The sequence below is a fragment of the Triticum aestivum genome, chromosome 6D, assembly GCF_018294505.1.
Source record: "Triticum aestivum cultivar Chinese Spring chromosome 6D, IWGSC CS RefSeq v2.1, whole genome shotgun sequence".
In the NCBI taxonomy this organism is placed as follows: domain Eukaryota; kingdom Viridiplantae; phylum Streptophyta; class Magnoliopsida; order Poales; family Poaceae; genus Triticum; species Triticum aestivum.
In genome coordinates, this window is record NC_057811.1 from 44,771,977 (window position 1) to 44,794,732 (window position 22,756).

At 43.2% G+C, this 22,756-nt stretch overlaps 4 protein-coding genes and 1 non-coding gene across 6 annotated transcripts in view; 2 read left to right on the top strand and 3 right to left on the bottom strand.

The window, feature by feature from the left end:
- The first annotated feature begins 1,067 nt into the window (after positions 1 to 1,067).
- Positions 1,068 to 6,806, top strand: LOC123143412 (probable glucuronokinase 2). Its single transcript, XM_044562331.1, has 12 exons — positions 1,068 to 1,437; positions 1,657 to 1,806; positions 2,010 to 2,198; positions 2,290 to 2,406; positions 2,496 to 2,656; positions 2,773 to 3,011; positions 4,544 to 4,592; positions 4,950 to 5,076; positions 5,153 to 5,223; positions 5,309 to 5,381; positions 6,107 to 6,229; positions 6,417 to 6,806. Exons 1-11 carry the CDS (start codon positions 1,225 to 1,227, stop codon positions 6,218 to 6,220), a joined length of 1,503 nt encoding a protein of 500 aa, XP_044418266.1. The 5' UTR covers positions 1,068 to 1,224; the 3' UTR covers positions 6,221 to 6,229; positions 6,417 to 6,806.
- A 361-nt stretch (positions 6,807 to 7,167) lies between these two features.
- LOC123140997 (methyltransferase-like protein 23) lies at positions 7,168 to 9,295 on the bottom strand. Of its 2 annotated transcripts, none has more exons than XM_044560253.1 (8): positions 9,144 to 9,295; positions 8,688 to 8,792; positions 8,298 to 8,384; positions 8,146 to 8,196; positions 7,960 to 8,053; positions 7,785 to 7,869; positions 7,534 to 7,697; positions 7,168 to 7,430 (listed from the first exon to the last, which is right to left on the bottom strand). In XM_044560253.1, the coding sequence occupies exons 1-7, from the start codon at positions 9,291 to 9,293 to the stop codon at positions 7,541 to 7,543; spliced, it is 729 nt and encodes a 242-aa protein (XP_044416188.1). In that variant the 5' UTR covers positions 9,294 to 9,295; the 3' UTR covers positions 7,168 to 7,430; positions 7,534 to 7,540. The 2 variants fall into 2 exon arrangements, with proteins under 2 accessions (XP_044416188.1, XP_044416187.1); XM_044560252.1 differs by having other exon boundaries at positions 7,168 to 7,439.
- A 104-nt stretch (positions 9,296 to 9,399) lies between these two features.
- On the top strand, positions 9,400 to 9,472 carry TRNAA-AGC (transfer RNA alanine (anticodon AGC)). Its single transcript has one exon. It is a non-coding gene; the product is annotated as a tRNA-Ala (tRNA).
- Positions 9,473 to 13,376: 3,904 nt separating this feature from the next.
- Positions 13,377 to 15,937, bottom strand: LOC123143413 (phospholipase D delta-like). Its single transcript, XM_044562332.1, has one exon. It carries the CDS (start codon positions 14,874 to 14,876, stop codon positions 13,611 to 13,613), a length of 1,266 nt encoding a protein of 421 aa, XP_044418267.1. The 5' UTR covers positions 14,877 to 15,937; the 3' UTR covers positions 13,377 to 13,610.
- Positions 15,938 to 18,168: 2,231 nt separating this feature from the next.
- Positions 18,169 to 22,756, bottom strand: part of LOC123143414 (phospholipase D delta-like) — a 6,458-nt gene continuing 1,870 nt past the window's right edge. Inside the window, exon 2 of the mRNA XM_044562333.1 lies at positions 18,169 to 21,489. Within this exon, the coding sequence (XP_044418268.1) occupies positions 21,364 to 21,489 (126 nt within the window). The 3' untranslated portion in view covers positions 18,169 to 21,363. The remainder of the gene's footprint in view (positions 21,490 to 22,756) is intronic.

Here is a 22,756-nt window from a genome sequence, read left to right on the forward strand (position 1 = left end):
GTTAAGCGAGCTTGTTCGCTGCAAGTGACCGAGGCTTGGACCGATGATGTACCTCCGTTCCTAGTTAGTAGCCTTATGGCTGACTGTGCTAGGTGTGCTTTCGTTGAATAAAGAACCCCAAATTCCAACTAAAAAAACATGCAGCCAGCTATGACCCGCATGTCGTGCCGGCATACACACAGGATAGATCGCATGTAAAAATAAAATGAGCTATTGAATCACTCTCTCCGTTTCAAATTTCAAAATACGTTTTAAATTTGATACAACTTTGGACTAAAATTAGTATAGAATCGGAAGGGACGGAGAGAGTAGCAGTAGAACGGACGCTTCCTCCAGATACAGATACAGGGCAGCCTGCCAAGCTCCAGCGGGTACAGTACGCTCGGCTCGTGCGGCGGTAGCTTCCGAAAAGGAAAAGCGGTGGCGTGTGACCACGGACCAACCTCAACCTCGGCAAAATCGACAAATTTGACCTCTGCATGAAATCAAATCACAGAATGAACTGTCCGTAAAACTATTTCACGCGGCTGATCTTTTTGTGTGACGCCCGATATGAAGGCGTCACACTATACTGTGCAACGCCTCACAGATAGGCGCTACACGCCTGGCCAGCGTCGCACCCGTGTGATCCGAAAATTACTAAGTTAGTGTGCAGCGCCTGAGAGTTAGGCGCCACACTATACAGTGTAGCGCCTAGCTTCTAGGCGTTGCACTAGTGGTTGCTTCATTTTGTAGTGCAACCACTAGTGCAGCGCCTGAGAGCTAGGCGCCACACTATACAGTGCAGCGCCTAGCTCTTAGGCTCTGCACAATGACTTAGCAATTTTTAGGCAGTCTGGGGTGCAACGCTGTCCAGGCGTGTAGCGCCTATATGTGAGGCGTTGCACAGTGTAGTGTGGCGTCTTCGTGTCGGGCGTCACACAAAAAGTCAGCCGCGTGAAATAATTTCACGAACAGTTCATTCTGTGATTTGATTTCGTCCTCAGATTAAATTTGTCAAATTTGCCCTCAACCTCAGCCTACAGTACTCCTGTGGCAGCCTGCCAGAATCCAGCGGACGAGGGTAACAACGCCTGTGTCCAAAACGGAAACGAGTGACCACGACTGGGCCCGTCTGCTTAGCTGACGTTGTTATCCGGCCATTATTAATCAGTCCACCCCCTGCCATCCCGGCCGGATCATCGTCATCGTCATCGGCGGCGGCGGCGGCGAGCGGCGTCCGTGATGGTGGTGGTGACGGAGAAGGAGGAGATGGAGCGCAGGGCCTACGCGCGCGTGGGCCTCCTCGGCAACCCCAGCGACGTGTACGGCGGCCGCGCCGTCTCCTTCGCCGTCGCGGGGCTCTGGGCCACCGTCCGCCTCCGCCCCTCCGACCAGCTCCTCGTCCAGCCCCACCCGCGCCACGACCTCGTCGCCTTCCCCTCCCTACACGCCCTGGTAAGCACCGCCCTCCCTCCCCCATCCCTCGCAATGGATAGATACATCAACGCCGGTGCATGAACGGACAGATCTAGCAACACCCAAATTAATCCATCCATTGCGCCGCGGCGCCGATTATTAGGAACATAGTGGCACCACCAATCTCTGTTCTTCCAGATTAATCTCCATCGATTTGTCAGATCGACCAATCTCTCAGTTCTACCGACCCGTGTGCAGGTGGAGCGCCTGGACGGCGGCGGGTACTACGGCGGCGTGCGGCTGCTGCTGGCGATCTGCAGGATCTTCCACAACCACTGCAAGCAGAACGGAATCGCCCTGGAGGACAAGAACTTCACACTGTCGTACGACACCAACATTCCTCGCCAGGTTCCCCCAGATTCCCCAAAGATGCATACTTTTGTAATGCTAGCCATCAGGTCCCCACCCTTCCTTAGATTCCCCCAAATATTCACAATGGCCTAGCATGTTTTTTTCTTTTTCATCAGACCTGTAGTGCTGGCCTAGCCCATCGTTATTCAGAGTTGTTGTGAGCTGTGACTGATGGCTCTGTTTGTTTACTCTGCCGACAGGCCGGGCTCTCGGGCTCCAGCGCCATCGTCTGCGCCGCGCTGAGCTGCCTCCTGGATTTCTACGGCGTCAGGGACAAGATCAGGGTCGAGGTCAGGCCCAACCTCATCCTCAATGCCGAGAAGGAGCTCGGGATCGTCGCCGGGCTTCAGGACCGCGTCGCGCAGGTCTACGGCGGCCTTGTTTACATGGTATAATGTGTGGCAGCTATATATGCAACCATGTTCACCTTCACCTGTTGTTCTGTTTTGCTGAATCTTTCAGTTATGTTTTGCTTCTCAGGATTTTAGCCAGGAGCATATGGATAAATTGGGCCATGGAGTGTACACGCCGCTGGACGTTGATCTGCTCCCCCCTTTGTATCTCATCTACGCCGAGAACCCGAGTGACTCTGGCAAGGTTTGTTCAACCTGAATTCAAATTCCACTACTTTTTTGGCTTGAACAATCTTTCTGATGTCCACATTTGAACCTTGTCTAACTGATTAGGTCCACAGCAGCGTCAGGCAAAGGTGGCTTGACGGAGACGAGTTCATAATATCATCCATGAAAGAAGTCGCGCAGCTAGCGTATGATGGCCACAATGCGTTGTTGCAGAAGAATTATAGTGAGCTCGCCAGGCTTATGAACAAGAACTTTGATCTGCGGAGGTGAGACCAATGCCGACGAGTCTTTGAAAACAGCCTTGTTAGACCCATGTTGTATATGTATGTTTATCTTTGCAGCAGTACAAGCTAGTTAAATGGCTGTGCACGATTGGTTGCAGGAAAATGTTTGGGGACGATGCGCTCGGCGAGTTGAACATAAAGATGGTCGAGGTAGCGAGGAGCATCGGCGCCGCATCGAAGTTCACGGGAAGCGGTGGCGCGGTGGTCGCGATGTGCCCGGACGGTGACGCTCAAGCAGAGCTCCTGAAGACGGCGTGCCAGGAGGCCGGTTTCGTGGTGGAGCAGATTGAAGTCGCCCCGTCGGCGCTGACAAAGGAGGAGCTGGCAAGCTTATCAAGTCACCAGTAGCCAAAAGGATCTCATATATTCAAATATACGCCCTCCCTCCCGAATTAGTCGTCTTAGATTCGTCTAGATACGTATGCATCAGACACGTTTTAGTGTCGGGTACATTTGTATCTAGACAAATCTAAAACAACATATTTGGGACGGAGGTAATTGATAAGAGCATAGCAAGCATGCAATTTGTTGTCACCACAGGAGTTCACTTTTTCCTTATTCGTTCGAGTCATCACAGGATCACAGGAGTTTTTCATGTTGTTTCATACTTTTTGTGTGTGTGGGGTGTAAGTGTAACACTGATGTATCATCATGCTGATGCATGCAAAATAAAAGGTTCTTTTTCTCACCGATGATCTCATTGTCAGTTGATCAGAACCAATCGATCTTGTTCCTCCATTGCTGGAGGTGGAAACCCTCCCTCCGGCTTCAGCTCAGCTCTGCTTAATGCTCCCACCGGCAGCAAGCCACGGTCGCCGGAGAAGAACCCATTTTTTTAGGTGTCGCCGGAGACTAACCGAGGCGGCCTCGTTCATTTCGCTGGAGGCCCGGCCCATGCGAGCGGCCCAGCCCACGAGTCGCTCAGACGAACGCCCGGCGCACAAACCAAAGCCCACCACGCTCCTCCCACTCCAGCGTCTTCCCACGCGCGCACAAACCGCGCCGCCGCCCGCCACCGGACGCCATCTCCCCCCACCTCCACCCAGCGGCCGCCGGACGGAGGAGCAGGCAGCTAGCGGCTCGGATGGCGGGAGAAAACGCGGCGGCATGCGCACCCGAGGTCGACGGGCACGCGCCGCGGGACGCCGCCTCGTTCGACGAGGAGACGCGGGCCCTCATCGCGCCCGACGCCGGGAGCCTCCCGGCGGCCCCGCCCTCCGCCGTCGAGGCCAACTTCGCGCGCTACTTCGCCGCCGGTAAAAGAAAGACCCCGCCTTTGCTACGCCCTCTTTACTGTTGTACCTAGAAGATTTTCAGCTTAGAGCTCTGTTCTATTGGATACAGTACTACTCTAGTCTTCTACTACTAGGTAGCATTCGATCTCTGGAGTGGAACCTCGCTGCTATTAGACTCCCACTTCTGAAGTGGAGCTTGCTTTTTTAATTTGGCGACGGAAGTTCTAGTCTTTCTGTACTGCTTATTGACTGAAATGATTGTTTAAGCATATGTTGAACTATTGGGTATGAACTGGTTACATGGTTTGCACGGTTGTTATGAGAACATCAGCTACTTACAGTCGAATAGCACAATTTTCAACCAGAGAATGCATTCAATCTCCACCTGCATGATGTGCCTTTTGTTTTCTTTCTTTCTTGAAAATATCTAAAGAAAATCCAAACGTATTTTATGTCTCTGTGTGCACTCTGCATTCTGGTGCTGTAATTTTAGTTAACAGAGTATTGCAATGACCTAGTATTATACTCCCTCTGTCCCATAAAATTTTGTTTAAGTTCTTATATTATGAAGTTGAACTTAATTCGTGAACTCTACTTTCAGTCGTCCAATTCATTTCTTCTCCTTTCTTGGCAGATTATCTCAATCCAGGACATGACCAGTACGTGTACCGCCATCCAAACGGGTAAGCTTATTTTATTTTATTTCATTTGAGAACTTAAACAGTACGCTTTCAACAGGTCCAAATTGGCTTTCTCATGATCACCGGCAATAAATGGTCTTCCGGTGAACATATTCACTAGTTTTATCTGAAACTGGGTTATTTCTAGGCAGTAGAAAAAAGTTGCTCAATGTATGCATAAATAATATCAATGCAGTGATCTTTGTCTTGGACAGATGCATTGTTTAATGTTGCTTACTTATTTCTAATGCAACTCTAGTGGACACATGCCAATAATTCTTTTTTTGCTTAGCGACTTGACGTTGGTGATTAGGAAGGAAATTTATTCTCTTTGGTTTCTTATGTTCCTTAAAACTTTAGGTTGTGCGTGGTTGGTTTAGCTACAGCCCATGTTGCACTGAAAGAGGAAGGGGGAATAACTGCCATTGACTTCAATGTTGGGAAGACAGATCGCAGTGAGATAAAAGTCACAGGGAAACGCAAAAGGGTAATTGGAGTTGACGTATGTTCTTTGTTTAGTTGATTAATTAGCAGAATCATTTGATGTGTGCTTCCGATTACAGAATGCACAACATTTGCAAGAAAATTCAGCATTATGTAAAGTCTGCACAAAGGATAAAACTTTTGTGGTGAGGTTGGTCCGCTAGATCTCGCAATTGATTATGCCCAGTGTCATTGTATTTTTACACTGAAGTGTTGTCTACGTTCAATTTCCCTAGGTGTTGCGTGAAAGGGCAGCTTTTGGAGATTAATGATAGATTGATGAAGCAACCCGATCTGCTTAATACCTCTGTAAGTACCTCTATCAGAAGGACACTTTTGATGCTTTGCTATTAGTGTGGCTTGTCGTTGTCGGTGGCATATTGTAGCAATGGTGACGCCTACATGCATAAAGTGAACCACCTATATTTTCTAGTTGGCTGGTACCGCTACCGATTGTCTCTTACTGAAGATAGTTTTCTGGTCCAGCCTTTATGATCCATGCGTATCCGAGAGATGTTTAAGTTGGTTTTTCTTTGTAAACTCACTGTTGGTGTTGTTCCCAAGTGAGTACTGAGTAGCACCGAAACATGAGTGCAACCTTGAGAGGAATATCTTGTCGAATTTCAGTTTAACATGTTTCTAGTAAAAAAATCAGTTTAACATGGATAAGCTTGCAGTTTTGTAATGTTGTATATTATTTCCATTACCTCTGTTGAAGCATTTCATGTTTTGTCCAGAAGTGCGTGACGAAACCTTGCCTGTGAAGAGAGTCTGGATTCAAGCAACATTTTGATTGTGCCCATTTGTTTGCTTTGTTTACTATATTACTTTTTTCTGAAACATGGAAAGAGACTTGATTTTTCATTAGTTAAGGAGAAATTTGATTTAGAACGTAAGATGCAAAAGGCGTACTCTCCACAATGATTTAACCCAAATGCTTCACCCATTCAATTTCTCGAATTTTCGCTCCTTGACTTCTGCGACGATATTTATCATATTCTGACCGGTATATGGTTTTTCCTTTTCATTTGTAGGCCGACAGAGAAGGATACATAGCAATCTTCATGCAGAAACCAGGTGACTGGCTCAAAGTTAAGGATAAATTTCTTAGCTTTGAGGACTACAAAAACTTGAGAGGAATCTGCTGACACCAAAAGGTAGTCAGGGATAATGTTACACCCTTTAGCTTTCAAAGACAGCGATGAACTTGGGCGAGCATATTTCCGGACTTTGACTTGATGCGTGCTTATCAATTCATTGAAATGCTCATAACAAACACTGTTTTCTTACATCGTTTTTTGTCGCATGCACATGCACATCTCATTCTTTTTTTTATTTGTGCAGAGGAATTCATGCCGGCCAATTGTGTATTAATTTTACAATTCAGAGCTGAAGCTCAGGTCTCATCGGCTATTGGCCTGATCCTCGCACAGATGCCATCTATTTTATTTAGAATTTGAGAGCCAACTCCAGATAAATTCACCTTTACTGGCGTGATATTGAAGTCTCTTGTAGTGGCCACAGTTAGGGAGCCTGTTCCCTTTTTCTGACAATTTAGTAGAAGCATTATTCTGATACTTTCAAACTTAATAGTCTACTCAACTGTAGAGCAAGCTTTGGAACCGTAATCATTTGAAGTTCATAGAGAACTTATGTGCTTCACTCCTTTACTGTATAACTTGATTGTTTCCCCACAGAACAATGATTGAGAAATGTATGCTAGTTTGATACAAATACTGAATGAGGTTTACTTAATCTTTTTCTGTCGGGAATTGGGAGGCGGACCAGTTCATTAGCTTATCTTTGCAACAAAATAAAGAAGTTCATTCGCTTATAATTCTACCTGGTTTCTGACTACCTTTCTTCTTCCCTTCTGTTCTCCTAAATGTTTCTTCTACACATGCTATGAAATCACAATACTTCCAAAGACAACTGCCAGCACATTTTCTATGGTCTATCAAAACAAAAGCTCCTCCAGATTTAAGCACACAAGGTTCACATTAGATTAGTGTACTATTTGAGAGGAACAACCCTGAAACACTCGATGAAAGTGGATTCATGAACTTAAACAAGGCAATGCTTCAACCGATGAATGTACATGCAATGCACATCTGTGATTATGATCAGTTGGACCGACACAAAGATTGTGTTTTTGCTTGCCAAAGCTATTGCTTGGTTCCATTAATGACGAAATCCGAACAAACAAGAATGTTTCCCTTCAAATAAATAAATACTTTCAGATGGAAGTTCTTGTGGATGATCTCATGAGCTTCTGGAGTTACCTAATGTACAGTCATATGCAGTGAAGTCCCAAACGTTCCATTGTCATGTCCTGTTGGCTGTGCTGTCAGCCAACTCCTGTAAAGGCTGGAACACATGAAAGAAGGGAACCATCCTGAATACCAGATGCAGCATTTTCTATCTAATAATCAGTAACATGAAGCTAATGTACTCCAATTACCCGAAGATCATTTAGGTTTTCCCTTCTCAAGTGTGATCTCAACAAGCTGAATATTTCCCTGTAGTGAATCAGCCTTGCAAGAAGGAAGGAAAGAGAAGCCGTCCAGAAGCTTCAAACATTTCAAACCCCACTTCACCATCAAAAATTCAATCAAGTGGTGACCACTGCACAAAAGAATCGAGCCGATATGTTAGGGGAGTAACTCCCAGCAGTTTTATTAAGTGGAGAAGGCTTGAGGAATTTCTTGGAACCTGCGATTGTGGTATGTGGTGATGAACACTGCCCCAGGAGAATTTTCCAGGAGGAAGGTAACCGTCGCGAAGAGATCATCAAACTCTTACCAAAATAGATGCAGCGGCATGTTACTTACGTGTCTCAGCCAAAGTGACAAGAATGCAAGCCAAGAGGAGTAGATAAGTAGCTTACTTGCTGAATCATAAAGCACATCGGCTCCGAGAATAATATCAGGGTGCAAATCAAAAACAGGTTCATCCCAATCTCCCCAAGTAAGTCCTAATACCTGCATGGTTAAGTATGACTTACTACTTGCAAAAAGTAGAGCTGCTTTCGAAGGATGCAGCCTGTAACAAATAACTTCAGATCAAAGCTTACCGTACAGTTCGCGTTATTGAGACTGCATATTTGCTGTATATTGTCCAGTACCTACTCATTGCCAACAAAAGCGGAAAGCTATAAGTATTGAGTCATCAACAAGTAATATTGAAAACTAAAAGAAGGTCTAGCCGGGATGGGGTTGAGCTAACTTCTGTATTATGCGCAATGTCTGTCAGCGTAACATGTGCTCCAACCTTTGCAGCTACTAAACCCGGTAGCGAGGTTCCCGCACCAAGCTGTAAGCCATAGACGCGAATCAGAAAAGGATAAAAATAATCAAGAACGACAACACTAACATTACAATAAATCCTTTTATTGTAGAACAAAAAACAAGAACGGCACTCGTAATGCCGAGAAATTTCAGTTTGCAGAATGGAAAAATAGCTGTTCCATCCAAACAACCAAAAAGAAAGTCACGACAAAGCAGTGTGAATTGCACCGACAGAGAGAATAAGGACTTTTTCAAAGCTCAAGCATGGAGAAGTGCTGTATGTTAAGCACTGGAACTTGTTCCGTAGAGAGTTAAGCATGATTAATACCTCGACAACTCTGGAGCGGGAGAACCGTGGCCTCTGCTGCCACACGTATTCCGCGAGGATGACGCTGCATGGCCAGACGAACATCCCGTAATCCTCTTCTATATTCTGCACACCGGTTGAGAAGCACGCAGCTTGTCAAGGCAATCAGATTGAACAAAGATAGCACTAGCGCTGGAAGACATCCGTGCACTACTGCACTAGTCCTGGACTCCTGTCCAGGTGGCAGCAGCATTTCGCCGAAAGGCTGAGCTGCATCCACGGAATCCGTCCTCTTCCCCACTGCCGTCGTTCGTATATGTGAACGAGTTGCCAGGAAGCGTCAGATCGGCACAGAGAGCGAGTGTCGTGGCGGGACGCCGGACGCGAGTGCTGCCTCTTGGCTGTCCAGCGATCAAGCGCCGCCGGTGAAGCGGGTGTGAGAGAGAGTGGGCGGGGTACGAGGTGAGACGCACGAACCTCGACGATGTCGACGCGGAGGTCGTGGTCGCGCTCGGACGAGGAGCCGCCGAAGTAGTGGTGCGAGACCGTGGTCATGCGCGGTGGCGGAGCGCGGCCGGGCTCCTCCTCCGCCTCCGACGAGGACGCAGAAGCGGAAGCGGAGCCCATTGCGTGTTATGCAGGCGGGAAAACGTTGGCCATTTGTCGGGTAAAAATAGGACGTGCGCGCGCTGGCATCGTAGATAAAAGTTATGAGTTGCTAGGACAGCACAACGGGGATGTAGCTCAGATGGTAGAGCGCTCGCTTAGCATGCGAGAGGTATGGGGATCGATACCCCACTTCTCCAATTCCTTTTTGGTGGAGGGAGGCGAAGGTGTTATTCTTTTTATGGATGAGGTGTTAAGTTACTCCCTCCGTCCCATAATATAAGAGCGTTTGTGTATTTTATCACGCGTCGAGCTAGACGTTGCTCTTGAGCTTCCATAGGTGCTCCATCAGATCCTGCTACAGTTGTTGATGCACCTGTGGGTCTCGGATCTCCTGACACATATTGAGGAAAGCAGTCCAGGTTGCCGGTAGCTGGTGATCAACTTGGGCACTGTCACCACTGCCCTGCATCCTCATAGCTGTCGTACACTTCCGGATTGAGGTGAATCCAAGTGTGCCGGTGCAATCCTTCTTGCACTTGAAGTGGTTGTCGAACTCCCGGATGGAATTCACAATCCCGAGGAAAAACTTTCGGCTCATCCGATAACGGCGCTGAAATACTTTGTCACCATGCAGTAGAGCGTCGGCGAAGTAGTCGGAGTAGAGCAAGTGCCGAGCCACCTCGCCGTGGCTTTGCATTGCTCGCGAGCAGGCCGGTCAGGGCGGCGAGGACCATGAGATGCTCTTCGTTCTGGACGTCGGCATCAGCTTCCTCCTCCATTCTTGGGTTGAATACTCTACCCTTAAAAAACTATTGTGATCCCCTATACTTGTGAGTTATCCATTCTCTTTTTTCCTATAGTTGCTAAACGCTTTGTAAGTGAACAGTAGTTTAAAAAATCAGATCATAATAAATTGCTACAAATCCCATTTTCCTTAATTTGTGTGAACATAGTGTTAGAGCTGAAAGGGTCAGTAGGAAGGCTACATGAGATGATCGGGAAACTTGTTGGTGGAGCCTAGGACCCTGTCGTCGATGTCGGGGAAGAACTCGTGCCCCGTCAGCGGCCACACGTTGCCGTCATCTTTCACCTCCACCGGATACCTCATCATGTGGGGAGAATATCATACGGAAAACAATATTCAATGAAAACTTCATGGAACCTATATTTTAAAGTTTTGGAAAAATCTGAAAAAGGGGATGTTAAGAGGGTAATGTTTTATTGCCACACAAAATTTCAAGTTGAAACACGTTACGAAATGTGAGCTATGAAAAAGACAAATTCAGTCATGAATAGTGACATTACTGTTCGGCACTATTCAACGCTGATTTTGTCATTTTCACAGCTCACATCTTGTAATGTGTTTCAACTTGAAATTTTGTGTGGCAATAAAACATCATGCTCTTAACATCCCGTATTTTTTTTCAGATTTTTTTGAAACTTCAAAACATCTTCTTCGCGTGGTTTCCACCGGTTTCCACCGGATGTTGGTGTCCGTATGATATTCTCCCCTCCTCTACCACCTCCCCCTCGTCTGTGTACCTCTCCCAGTTCTCCCGTGCCACCTAGTTCACCAGCCTCATGCACTCCGGCGACTCCGGCGCCTTCGGCACCTCAGCCAGCCCGTCCAGGTGTTCCTCCCACCGCGACATCTTTTACTGGTGCACCTGCTCTTAATTTCTAACAGGTTATCTACAGGGCTACGACTTCAATATGTATGCGATCATCACTCAAAATGTGGATGTGTGGGCGTTTATGAGCTCTGGGTGCACCTGACTGGAAACGAATGCACATGTTTTATTCAAATGGTTTGGCTGGTGAACCACGCGTAGATTATGTGATGAGCTATGTAATCTCGGATCCGGCCGGTCGTGTGCTCGTGTTTAATTTTCATTTATTTATTATTTTACTGCCTGGTACTCTGTGACTTGTACTTGATTCATGTTTTAATAAAATACTACTTGATTCATGTTTTAATAAAATAACTGTGAATCCTTGGATGCAGAGGTGGGGTACTCCTCTTTTTGAAGAAAAATATGTTTATTTTTCTGGATGTTTTCTCAAACTTACAAACTACACGAAATGGGCACACCACTTTAAGGAAAACCCGCACATCAATAGCTTGCCCGTTCTAACATGTTGTATAGGCTCATGTGCTGCAATTGACAAGTTAAACACACATATTCCTATACTAGTTTAAGGGACTGAAGTCTTTTCATGCAATTTCAATTATTTGCACTACTAGCCCCCTAATTGGCACATTCTAGCATATTCTGCTTATACGCCATTGTGCACAAAAGTTCAAGATAAAAAAATGGCCACTAGAGATTTCTTTGTGAAGGAGCAAGCTACACAATAATCTAGATGGTGTCTATTGAATAGTCTAGGCGGTGCATGGTTATTCGTAGATAGAAGGTGTTTGACTTTAGAGTTAGCTTTCTATTTAATATCTCATCTAAGCTCTTGAGAGTTGCTACTATTGGAACTATGAACTCATACCTCTTTCTCACCAGCAAACATAATTTTAGATGCATTTTTACTCTCTTTTGAAATTTAGTTTTTTTATTTCAACCGAAGATAGAATAACAACATATATATTAAAATTTATCTACTTCTAAGACAAACAAACAAATAGTCTAAGATATTAGGATCTAGGTATTATAAGATGCCAAAATGAACCATAGCACAACAACTATAATTCATCAGAGGGCAAAAAAATTAATAAACGAAAACAATCTAAATGTGTTAAAATATAAACAACAGAAGTAGCTTTTGTTGTCAGATATTACTTATATTTCAAACATATTTGATATAGCAAGAATCAAAATAAATAATAAAAGTATATATCTTAATCCTTATCGAGAATATTATTTAATAGATTTTTTTAGTGTAATAGAAAATTTTACTCATTAAATTGGTAAAATGATGGATGGAGCGAAAGCCATGGAAACCTAGCAAGACCGATCCCGTTCAAGGGATCGAGCGAGGAGACAGGGAATCGAGTCCGGCCCAAGCGTTCTCTCGGGCGACAGGTTGGCCTGCAGGATGGCAGTTTGGCTGTAATTTCGAGCTGAAACAGGCATAGTCTCCTAAACTCCAAATGTTTTGTTTTGAGGGATCACCAGAATCGACCCAAAATAATAATTTTCACTTGCGGGTGATTGTGGTTTGATTCTCATGATCCGACATAATCAAATCGAGTTCTTTAGCATTTCTAATTCTCCATAATCGGGCGAAAAGAACTGCTCCTGAATCTCTCATCATATTTGTTCATTTCGGTAATACGTAAACAATGTGTTTGTTTTTTTTTAATTATGCAACTACAATGTATACAAATTAGTTTATCTAATTTTAAATGAATTTTTTCAAACATATAGCTCGAATAAATATATACATCAAGGTTCCATGAACAATTAATGTGCTAAAAATGAAGGTATTGGAAATGACACAAAGCTAAAATCAGGATGATGAAAAATGTATGAAGTTTTTCGATGCATTTGGTGTGATAAGATTATACGGGGCTTGTGTACTTAATGGATTTAATTTTTTACCTTTTACCTAAATTTTGATCAATGTCCGAAGAAACCATAAGATAATTATTAATAAATCACACAAACCGAAAAACATTACAAACGAAAATATGGTATCTTAGCTTGCCTTTTGCTTGGCCATGCCGACTTTGCTTCTAGGCTAGCGATGTGAGAGTACACAAATCACAGACGATTGTTTGAAAAACTTACTCGTGTGTCTTCACCACTAGTTTGCATCATTCCTCCCTAATAAAATAGCAAATAAAAAACACAACATAAGAATAGGCCTACATGTTTTCTTCTTCATTCACATGTCTAGTGATGTATATGAGCCTCAAATTCTAGATATTGAGCTCTTCCACTAAGGCGAGGGGCATGCACTCCTTGTGTATTTTGTCATGCTATACCCAAACTTCAATTCATAATTTTATTCACACGGGCATTTATCAATAAATTGTCAATGTTCTCGTCCGTGCTATTTAGACTCAGTTGCTGAATTGTGATGTCTTGTGCTTTGTTTTATGAGATAATATCATGTGAAAACCAAGTTTTAATGAAAACTTTGTGAAAGTTTTAAGAATTCTAAAAATATATACATTATGTTAAGAGAGTGATGTTATATTACGAGCTATGATAAAAACAAATTCAGCAACGAATAGCGGGTTTCTTGTCCAGCACTATTCAATGCTGATTTGCTTTTCTTTTTTTACACCTCATTTATCCCCACAATAAATTGCTACAAATCCCTTTTTTTCCCTTAATTTGTGTACACATAATGTTAGAGCTCAAATGGTCAGTAGGAAGGCTACATAGTGAGATGATCGGGGAACTTGTTGGTGGAGCCGAGGACCCTGGCGCCGACGTCGGGGAAGAACTCGTGCCCCGTCAGCGGCCACACGCTGCCGTCGTCGTCCACCTCCACCGGATACCTCATCAGGTGCCCCTGCATCTTCTCTACCACCTCCCCCTCGTCCGCGTACCTCTCCCAGTTCTCCCGGGCCACCTGGTTCACCAGCCTCACGCACTCTGGCGACTCCGGCGCCTTCAGCACCTCAGCCAGCCCGCCCAGGTGTTCCTCCCACAGCGACATCCTGTACCGGTGCACCTGCCCGCGCGGCCGCCGGCCGGTGTGGTGCGGCTGGTGCGCGCCGACGGCAATCTCGGTGTCGCGGGAGCCAGAGAGGGAGCGCTGGTTGACGTTCGCGGAGCCGAGGAGCACGTACTCGTCGTCCACGACCATCCCCTTGGAGTGCACGTACACCATGAACCGCCCGTGCCTCCGCGCCAGCGCCGCCGGGCTCGCCCCTGTCTCCGCCGCCCGTCCGTACAGATCCGCCGGTGCCTGTTCGCGGTTGCCGAGGCAGTAGAAGTTGAGATAGTCCTGCGGGTGCGCTCTGCCGCCGTCCCCGGCCTCCACGATCGCCGACGCGACGACCTCGTACATCGCCTGCATCGTCTTCCCCTGCCAGAAGAGGGCCTCCTGCGCCGGCGCCGACCCAGGCGGCCCCTCCGCCGCCGGCCACATCGGCAGCACCACGTACGCCGCGAAGTCCTCGCCGGCCCTGATCTTGCTCGCCGCCTTCAGCGCAATCTCCATCGGCACCAGGTTGCCGGCGCCCGGGTGCCGGAACGGCGTCGGCCACGCGTACGATGACCCCAGGAAGCGCTCGGTCTCGAGGTACACGAACCGGTCGGCGGCGCGGATCGCCGCCACGTACGCCGCGTGGATGCTCTGCTCCACCGCCAGGCTCTTGTCGCAGAGCAGGTGCCGCGCCTCCATCTCCTCCGTCTCCCAGGAGCGCGGGAACCCCTTCACCGACCCGGCGTCCACCGACCGGAACACCTGCGCGTGCCAGCACCGGGGATCATCCTCCGGCAGGACGCGCAGGGCGTCGTCCCCGCCGTCGGCGACGACCGGGCTGAGGATCCAGGGGATGCGCTGGAGCTTGAGCAGGGCATCGTCCTTCCCGTGCTTGGACGCCTTCAAGTGCTTGGCCGTCGCTCTCCGCCACCGCTGCTCGAAGTTCTTGAGGACGTCGTACGCGGCGGCGCCGTCGAGGCGGCAGTGCATGTCGTGCCACGGCAGACGGGGCCCGTTCTCCGCGGCGGCGTGGCCGAGCGTGGGGTTGTGGATGTCGGCCCGGAAGACGGTGTCGAGGTCTCCGAAGAGCCGGTGGGCCGGCGTGTCGTAGCGTCCGGCAGCAAGGTCAAGGCCGCCCAGGAAGGCCGTGATCCGGCGGGTGGCCTCGGACGCCGGCGTGTCGACGAGGATGCACTTCTGGTTGTGCGCGTACGGCGTGCCCACCACCTGCACGCTGGACAGGCATCCCACTGATCAGCTCATGCATCTAGTTCCAAATTTGGACCTCTTGGTAAGTCTCAAGTCATTTTTTGCAAGCCTTTAGATTTTCATCCAATGGTAGGCAACTCAAACTTGATTAACACAATGGAAACTCATAGTTTTGTTATATTTACCCTAATGGAAAACACTAATACGAAAGTTGCGTATATACGACACTAAACTTTCATTTGTCCAGTGTAAGATATAGGTGAAAAGAACGTTGACTGAGATTGGGAAAGAAAAAAGCAATATCCTCAGATTAGGATAAGATCGTAATAGAGAGAGCAATCAAATAGCTCACGAATTGGCTAGGCTAGCTAAGTTTTCTCCTTCTGGTTGTTGGATGGATACTGCCCCTAGTGCGGTTATTCCCTTTCCTGTAAGCGATGCCACTATTTAGTTCACACGTTTAGTGATGTATACAAGCCTCAAATTCTAGATATTGAGTTCTTCCGCTAAGGTTTTCCTTGTGTTGAAGAATTTTCATATTGCATCTTTAGTATTCATATTGATACTAGGAATTTCAACATCGTATTCAAGAGGGGCATGTGCACTCCTTATGTATTTTGTCATGCTATATCCAAACTTCAATTCATAGTTTAATTCACACGGGCATTTATCAATAAATTGTCAATGTTATCTTCTGTGCTATTTAGACTGAGTTGCTGAATTGTGATGTCTTGTGCTTTGTTTATGAGAGAATATCTTGTGAAAACCAAGTTTCAGTGAGAACTTTGTGGAAACCACGTTTGAAAGTTTTAAAAATTCTAAAAAAATTATGTTAAAAGAGTGATGTTATATTGACATGTGAAATTTCAAGTTCAAACACAAAACGATTTAAAAGCTATGATAAAAACAAATTCAACAACGAATAGAGACGTTTCTTATTCGGCACTATTCAATACTGATTTTTTGGCACCTCATTAACGAATTTGTGTTTCAACTTGGAAGTTCACGTGCTAATAGAACACCACACTGTTAACATGTCGTATTTTCTATTAGATTTTCTCAAAACTTCAAAACATATTTTTGCACGTGGTTTCCATCAGTTTCCACCAAAGCTTAGTTTTCACATGATATTATCTTGTTTTATAACCTCATGTAGAAAAATAGGTCAGATATAAACAGAAAAACAAAACAAATACAAAAGGGCAAAAATCTAGTAACGCAAACAGGGTTATCATAAATAATGACAACTCAACCTTGCCTTAAATGCTCGCTAAAGCATACAAAGACCGATGTAATAGTGCACAGATTTTCTGGTCCAAATTCCTTTTTGTGTGTGGGAACTTTTGGTTCCAATAAGCCCTAAACCTGTGTTTTAACACTCGGCTTATGTATAGATACTAGGCGACGTGTGTTTTTCCTGTAGTGCAATCCAAATGCAAGATATTCAAATAATTATCCTATCAAGGTTTGATAACATTAGAAACATATATGATATAACAAAAATCAAAATTAGATCATTAATGAAAATTTATCTTAATACTTATTAGGAATATTATTTAATTGATTTTGTTAAGCGTAGTAGAAAATTTTAGTCATTGAATTGGCAAAATGATGGAGGGAGCGAAAGCCATGGAACCCTAGCGAGACCGATCCAGTTCGAGTTGATCGAGTTTGGAGACTGGGATGCGAGGCCGGCCCAAGCGTTCTCTCGGGCAGCTGGTTGGCCCATGGAGGGCATTTTGGCTGTAATTTCAAGTTGAAACAAGGGTAGGCTTTTAAAATCCAAATGTTTTCTTTTGAGGATCTTCAGAATCGACCAAAAACAATACTTTTAAGTTGCACTAGTGATTGTGGTTTGATTCTCATGATTCTACATAATCAAATCGAGTTCGTTGGGGCTTCTGATTATCCAGACCTTGATTCTCCATAATCGGGTGGACTATGGAACCAACAACCTGATAGAGTGCTTCAATAGCTAGATTAAGCAACACAAGACTTTGAACTTGGACGACTTAATGGCAAGCTTAGGCAAATGATTATGATCATGTTGAATCGAAGGAGAAAAGTAGCAAAAAAAGTTAGTTGGTTTAATTTTGCCACACATAATTAATAAGTTGAATGCAAACAGTAGAGAGTTTAAACATGGAGGTGGTAGAAAGCTCGGAAGAAGTTGCTGAAGTTACTCAGTTGGGAGGCAGCGGGTTTAGGTTTGTGGTCAACTTGTATGGCACCACATGTTCTTGCATACAATGGCAAATTGTCGGTCTTCCTTGCAAACATGCTCTAGCATTCATCACATCACTTGTCAATGCACATATACAGAATTATGTAGACTCGGATTACTCCATCGATATGTTTATAGTAGCTTATGGCCAACTAATCCTGCTATGCGTGTGACAAGATTCGGTGACCTGAATATAACCATGGATTCTTCATGCATCCACTCACGTTAAAAGCCGTAGTTGGTCAGCCCCAAATAGAGAGACATAAAGGTTGTGGTGAGAAAAAGAGGAAAAGTGGCCAACACTTATGCCCTATCTGTAAGGAATACAGACACCATTGGGAAAAGTGCAAGAAGGGGAATAAAGATGACATTGGTGCTATGATAGAGTTGTGCTAATCAACTATGTGTTCTACATTCTTATTGCATGTTAACTACTTTCTTGCATTACCGCTTAGTGGGAAAAATATTAGTACTACATGTTAACTAGTTTCTTGAGGTAATAAACTATGCGTGTTAACTAATTTTTTATTGGTCGTATGGAGAACCACCAAAGAAAAGGAGAAACACTAGCAGATCAACCGAGTTGTCAATTGTACCAAGAGGTGATGAAGCACCTGCAAACGCTATGTATTTTCCACAAAGTTTAGAAATTCTACACCTATGCTTGTTCCAAATGAAAATTGAGTTTTATTTGTACCAAATCAAAACTGAGTTCGCTTTGTATGTATTCATCTAATCAATAGGCAAAGCTTGGAAACTACAACCAAGAAAAAGAGAAAACATAGACAAACTTTGGAAACTACAAATAAGAAAAATAGAGAAGGGACTAAAAGGTGACCTGTGCTACATTGATCTAGCGCACCATTCATGTTGCATACAACTTAGCACCGCCAGCAAGTATACCAAATTTGTTTGAAAACTGGTTAGGGGGTATTCATCATAAGCTGAAGGGCCAAATTTGTGTGGGAGCTTGTGTCATTCTTTGTGTAATATGGAAGAATGATTGTGTTCTTAACCGGTCAACTACTCTTAATTTCTAACGGGTTATCTACATGGCTACGACTTCAATCCGTATGTGATCATCACTCAACATGTGGACGCATGGGCATTGACGGGCCCTGGGTGTAGCCGTCTAGAAATTCGACCGGTTTCACTAGCAAACCACCTGTAGATTATGTGGATGAGCTATGTCATCTCAAATTCGTGCGGTTGTACAGTCGTGTTCTATTTTTATTTTTTATTTTTACTATCTGGTACTCGGTAACTTGAACTTAATTCATGTTTAATAAAATAATCGTGTGCATCCTTGGATGCAGAAACCGGGGTACTCCCATTTTTGAAGAAAAATATGTTTATCTTCCTGGACGTTTTCTCAAACTCAAAAACTACATGAAAGGGGCACACCACTTAAGGAGAAACTGCACATCGAGAGCTTTCCCATTTAAGCATGTTGTATAGGCTCATGTGCTGCAATTGACAAGTTAAACGCATATATATTCCCTCTAGTTTAAGGGACTGAAGTCTTTTCATGCAATCTCAGTTATTTGCACCACTAGTCTGCTAATTGTCATATTCTAGCATATTCAACATGTTGAAATGGACTGAAGTCTTTTCATGTAATTTCAACATGTTGTATAAGCTCATGTGCTGCAATTGACAAGTCAAACACATATATATTCCTTCTAGTTTAAGGGACCACAGTCTTTTCATGCAATTTCAATTATTTGCACCACTAGTCTGCTAATTGTCATATTGTAGCATATTCTGCTTATACTCCATCGTGCACAAAAGTTTGAGAGAAAAAATGACCACTAGATATTTCTAGGTGAAGGAGCATGATACATAATAATCTAGGTGGTGTCTACTGAATAGTCTAGGTGGTGCACGCTTATGGGCTCTGGGTGCAGCCGATTGGAAATGGTTTCGCATGTTTTATTCAACCATTTTCGTTGGGGAACCACATGTAGATTATGTGGATGAGCTATGTAATCTCGGATTCGGGTGGTTGTGTGATCGTGTTTTAGTTTTATTTATTTATTTTACTGTCTGGTACTCGGTGACTTCAACTTGATTCATGTTTAATAAAATAATTGTGTGCATCCTTCGATGCAGAGGCCGGGGTACTCCCCTTTCCGAAGAAAAATATGTTTATCTTTCTAGATGTTTTCTCAAACTCAAAAACTACACGAAAGGGGCACACCACCTATGGAAAAGAGTAAAATACACTAGAGATTCTAAAAGTATTCCGAGTGTGTCAAGTAGGTCCTAAAAGTTTGAAATCGTTCACCGCGGGTCCTATATGCGTATTTTACCCGTGGTTTTTAGGACCTAGTTGACACACTTACAATACTTTTAGGACCTGCGGTGAACGACTTACACACATTTAGGACCTTTAGTTAACGATTTGAAACTTTTAGGACCTACTTGATACACTTGATTACTTTTAGGACCTCTAGCGTATTTTACTCTAAGGAAAACCTGCACATCGATGGCTTTCCCATTTTAACATGTTGTATAGGCTCATGTGCTGCAATTGACAAGTTAAACGCATATATATTCCTTCTAGTTTAAGGGACTTGAGTCTTTTCATGCAATTTCAATTATTTGCACCACTAGTTGTCATATTCTAGCATATTCTTCTTATACACCATCATGCACAAAAGTTTGAGAGAGAAAATTGCTACTAGAGATTTCTTGGTGAAGGAGGAAGATACATCATAATCTAGGTGGTGTCTACTAAATAGTCTAGGTGGTGCATGGTATTGGTAGATAGAAGGTGTTTTATTTTATAATTTTCTTTCTATTTAATATCATCAAAGCTCTTGAGAGTTGCTACTATTGGAACTATGAACCCATGGCTCTTTCTCACCATCGAAAATAATTTTAGACGCACTTTTACTCTCTTTTGATTTTTTTTATTTCAACGGAAGGTAGTTAACAACATATATTTTAAAATTTATTTACTTCTAAGACAAACAAATAAACAATCTAAGATATTCGAAGTTAGATATTATCAAATGCCAAAATGAACCATAGCAAAACCACTATAATTCATCAAAGGGCAAAAAAATTAATATGTGAAGACAATCTAAATGTGTTAAAATATAAACAAGAGAAGTAACTTTTTGTTGTGATATATTACTTAAATTTAATGGAAACATATTTGATATAACAAGAAACAAAATTAGATCATTAATGAAATTTTATATTAATACTTATCAGGAATATTATTTAATTGATTTTGTTAAACGTAATAAAAAATTTAGTCGTTAAATTGGTAAAATGATGGACAGAGCAAAAGACATGGAACCCTAGCGAGACTAATCACGTTCTAGGGGATCAAGCAAGGAGACAGGGATGCGAGGTCGGACCAAGCGTTCTCTCGAGCGGCGGCTAGTTGGCCCGTGGGAGGGCGTTTTGACTATAATTTCAAGCTGAAACAGGGTAGACTCCTAAAATCCAAATGTTTTCTTTTGAGGATCGCCAGAATCGACCCAAAACAATGCTTTTTCAGTTGCACTGGTAATTGTGGTTTGATTCTCACGATTCTACATAATCAAATCAAGTTATTTGGGGCTTTCGATTCTCCAGACCTATATTCTCCATAATTGGGTGAAAAGAATTGGCCCTGAATCTTTCATCATATTTGTTCATTTTTTCGGTAATACGCAAACCATGTGTTTTTTTGTTCTAATTATAAAACCGCAATGTATACAAATTAGTTTATCTTGTTTTAAATGTATTTTTTTCAAACATATAGCTTGAATCAACATATACATCAAGTCTTCACGAACAATTAATGTCCTAAAAATAAAGGTAGTGCAAATGACACAAAGATCATATGAGGATGATGAAAAATGTATGAAATTTTTTGAGGCAGTTGGTGTGATAAGATTATAGGGACTTGTGAACTTAAAGGATTCAATTTTGCACATTTAACCTAAATTTTGATCAATGTCCAAAGAAACCATCAAGTAGTTAATAATAAATCACAAATCACACAAATAGAAAAAGTATTACAAACATAAGAGAAAATATGGTATCTTAGCTTGCCTTTTGCTTGGCCATGTCGACTTTGCTTCTAGGATAGCGATGCGAGAGTACACAAATCACAGACGACTGTTTGAAAAACTTCTTCGTTTCTTCGCCACTAGTTTGCATCATTCCTCCCTAATAAAATAGCAAATAAAAAACACAACATAAGAATACACATATATGTTTTATTCTTCATTCACACGTTTAGTGATGTATACAAGCCTCAAATTCTAGATATTGAGTTCTTCCGCTAAGGTTTTCCTTGTGTTGAAGAATTTTCATATTGCATCTTTAGTATTCATATTGATACTAGGAATTTCAACATCATATTCAAGAGGGGCATGTGCACTCCTTATGTATTTTGTCATGCTATATCCAAACTTCAATTCATAGTTTAATTCACACGGGCATTTATCAATAAATTGTCAATGTTATCTTCTGTGCTATTTAGACTGAGTTGCTGAATTGTGATGTCTTGTGCTTTGTTTATGAGAGAATATCTTGTGAAAACCAAGTTTCAGTGAGAACTTTGTGGAAACCACGTTTGAAAGTTTTAAAAATTCTAAAAAAATTATGTTAAAAGAGTGATGTTATATTGACATGTGAAATTTCAAGTTCAAACACAAAACGATTTAAAAGCTATGATAAAAACAAATTCAACAACGAATAGAGACGTTTCTTATTCGGCACTATTCAATACTGATTTTTTGGCACCTCATTAACGAATTTGTGTTTCAACTTGGAAGTTCACGTGCTAATAGAACACCACACTGTTAACATGTCATATTTTCTATTAGATTTTCTCAAAACTTCAAAACATATTTTTGCACGTGGTTTCCATCAGTTTCCACCAAAGCTTAGTTTTCACATGATATTATCTTGTTTTATAACCTCATGTAGAAAAATAGGGCAGATATAAACAGAAAAACAAAACAAATACAAAAGGGCAAAAATCTAGTAACGCAAACAGGGTTATCATAAATAATGACAACTCAACCTTGCCTTAAATGCTCGCTAAAGCATACAAAGACCGATGTAATAGTGCACAGATTTTCTGGTCCAAATTCCTTTTTGTGTGTGGGAACTTTTGGTTCCAATAAGCCCTAAACCTGTGTTTTAACACTCGGCTTATGTATAGATACTAGGCGACGTGTGTTTTTCCTGTAGTGCAATCCAAATGCGAGATATTCAAATAATTATCCTATCAAGGTTTGATAACATTTGCCAAAAGTTTGAATTTGGCCCCAATTCATTTCTAATTGAGATAACCTGACCGAACTACAAATATGTTGGTACATACTGAAATCGCTGAAATTTGCTAAATTTTGACGAAATTCCATTGGAATCGACAGTTACGCACATATAGCTCGCAGTCTGATCTTACCGTGTTTAGGAAGAAGCT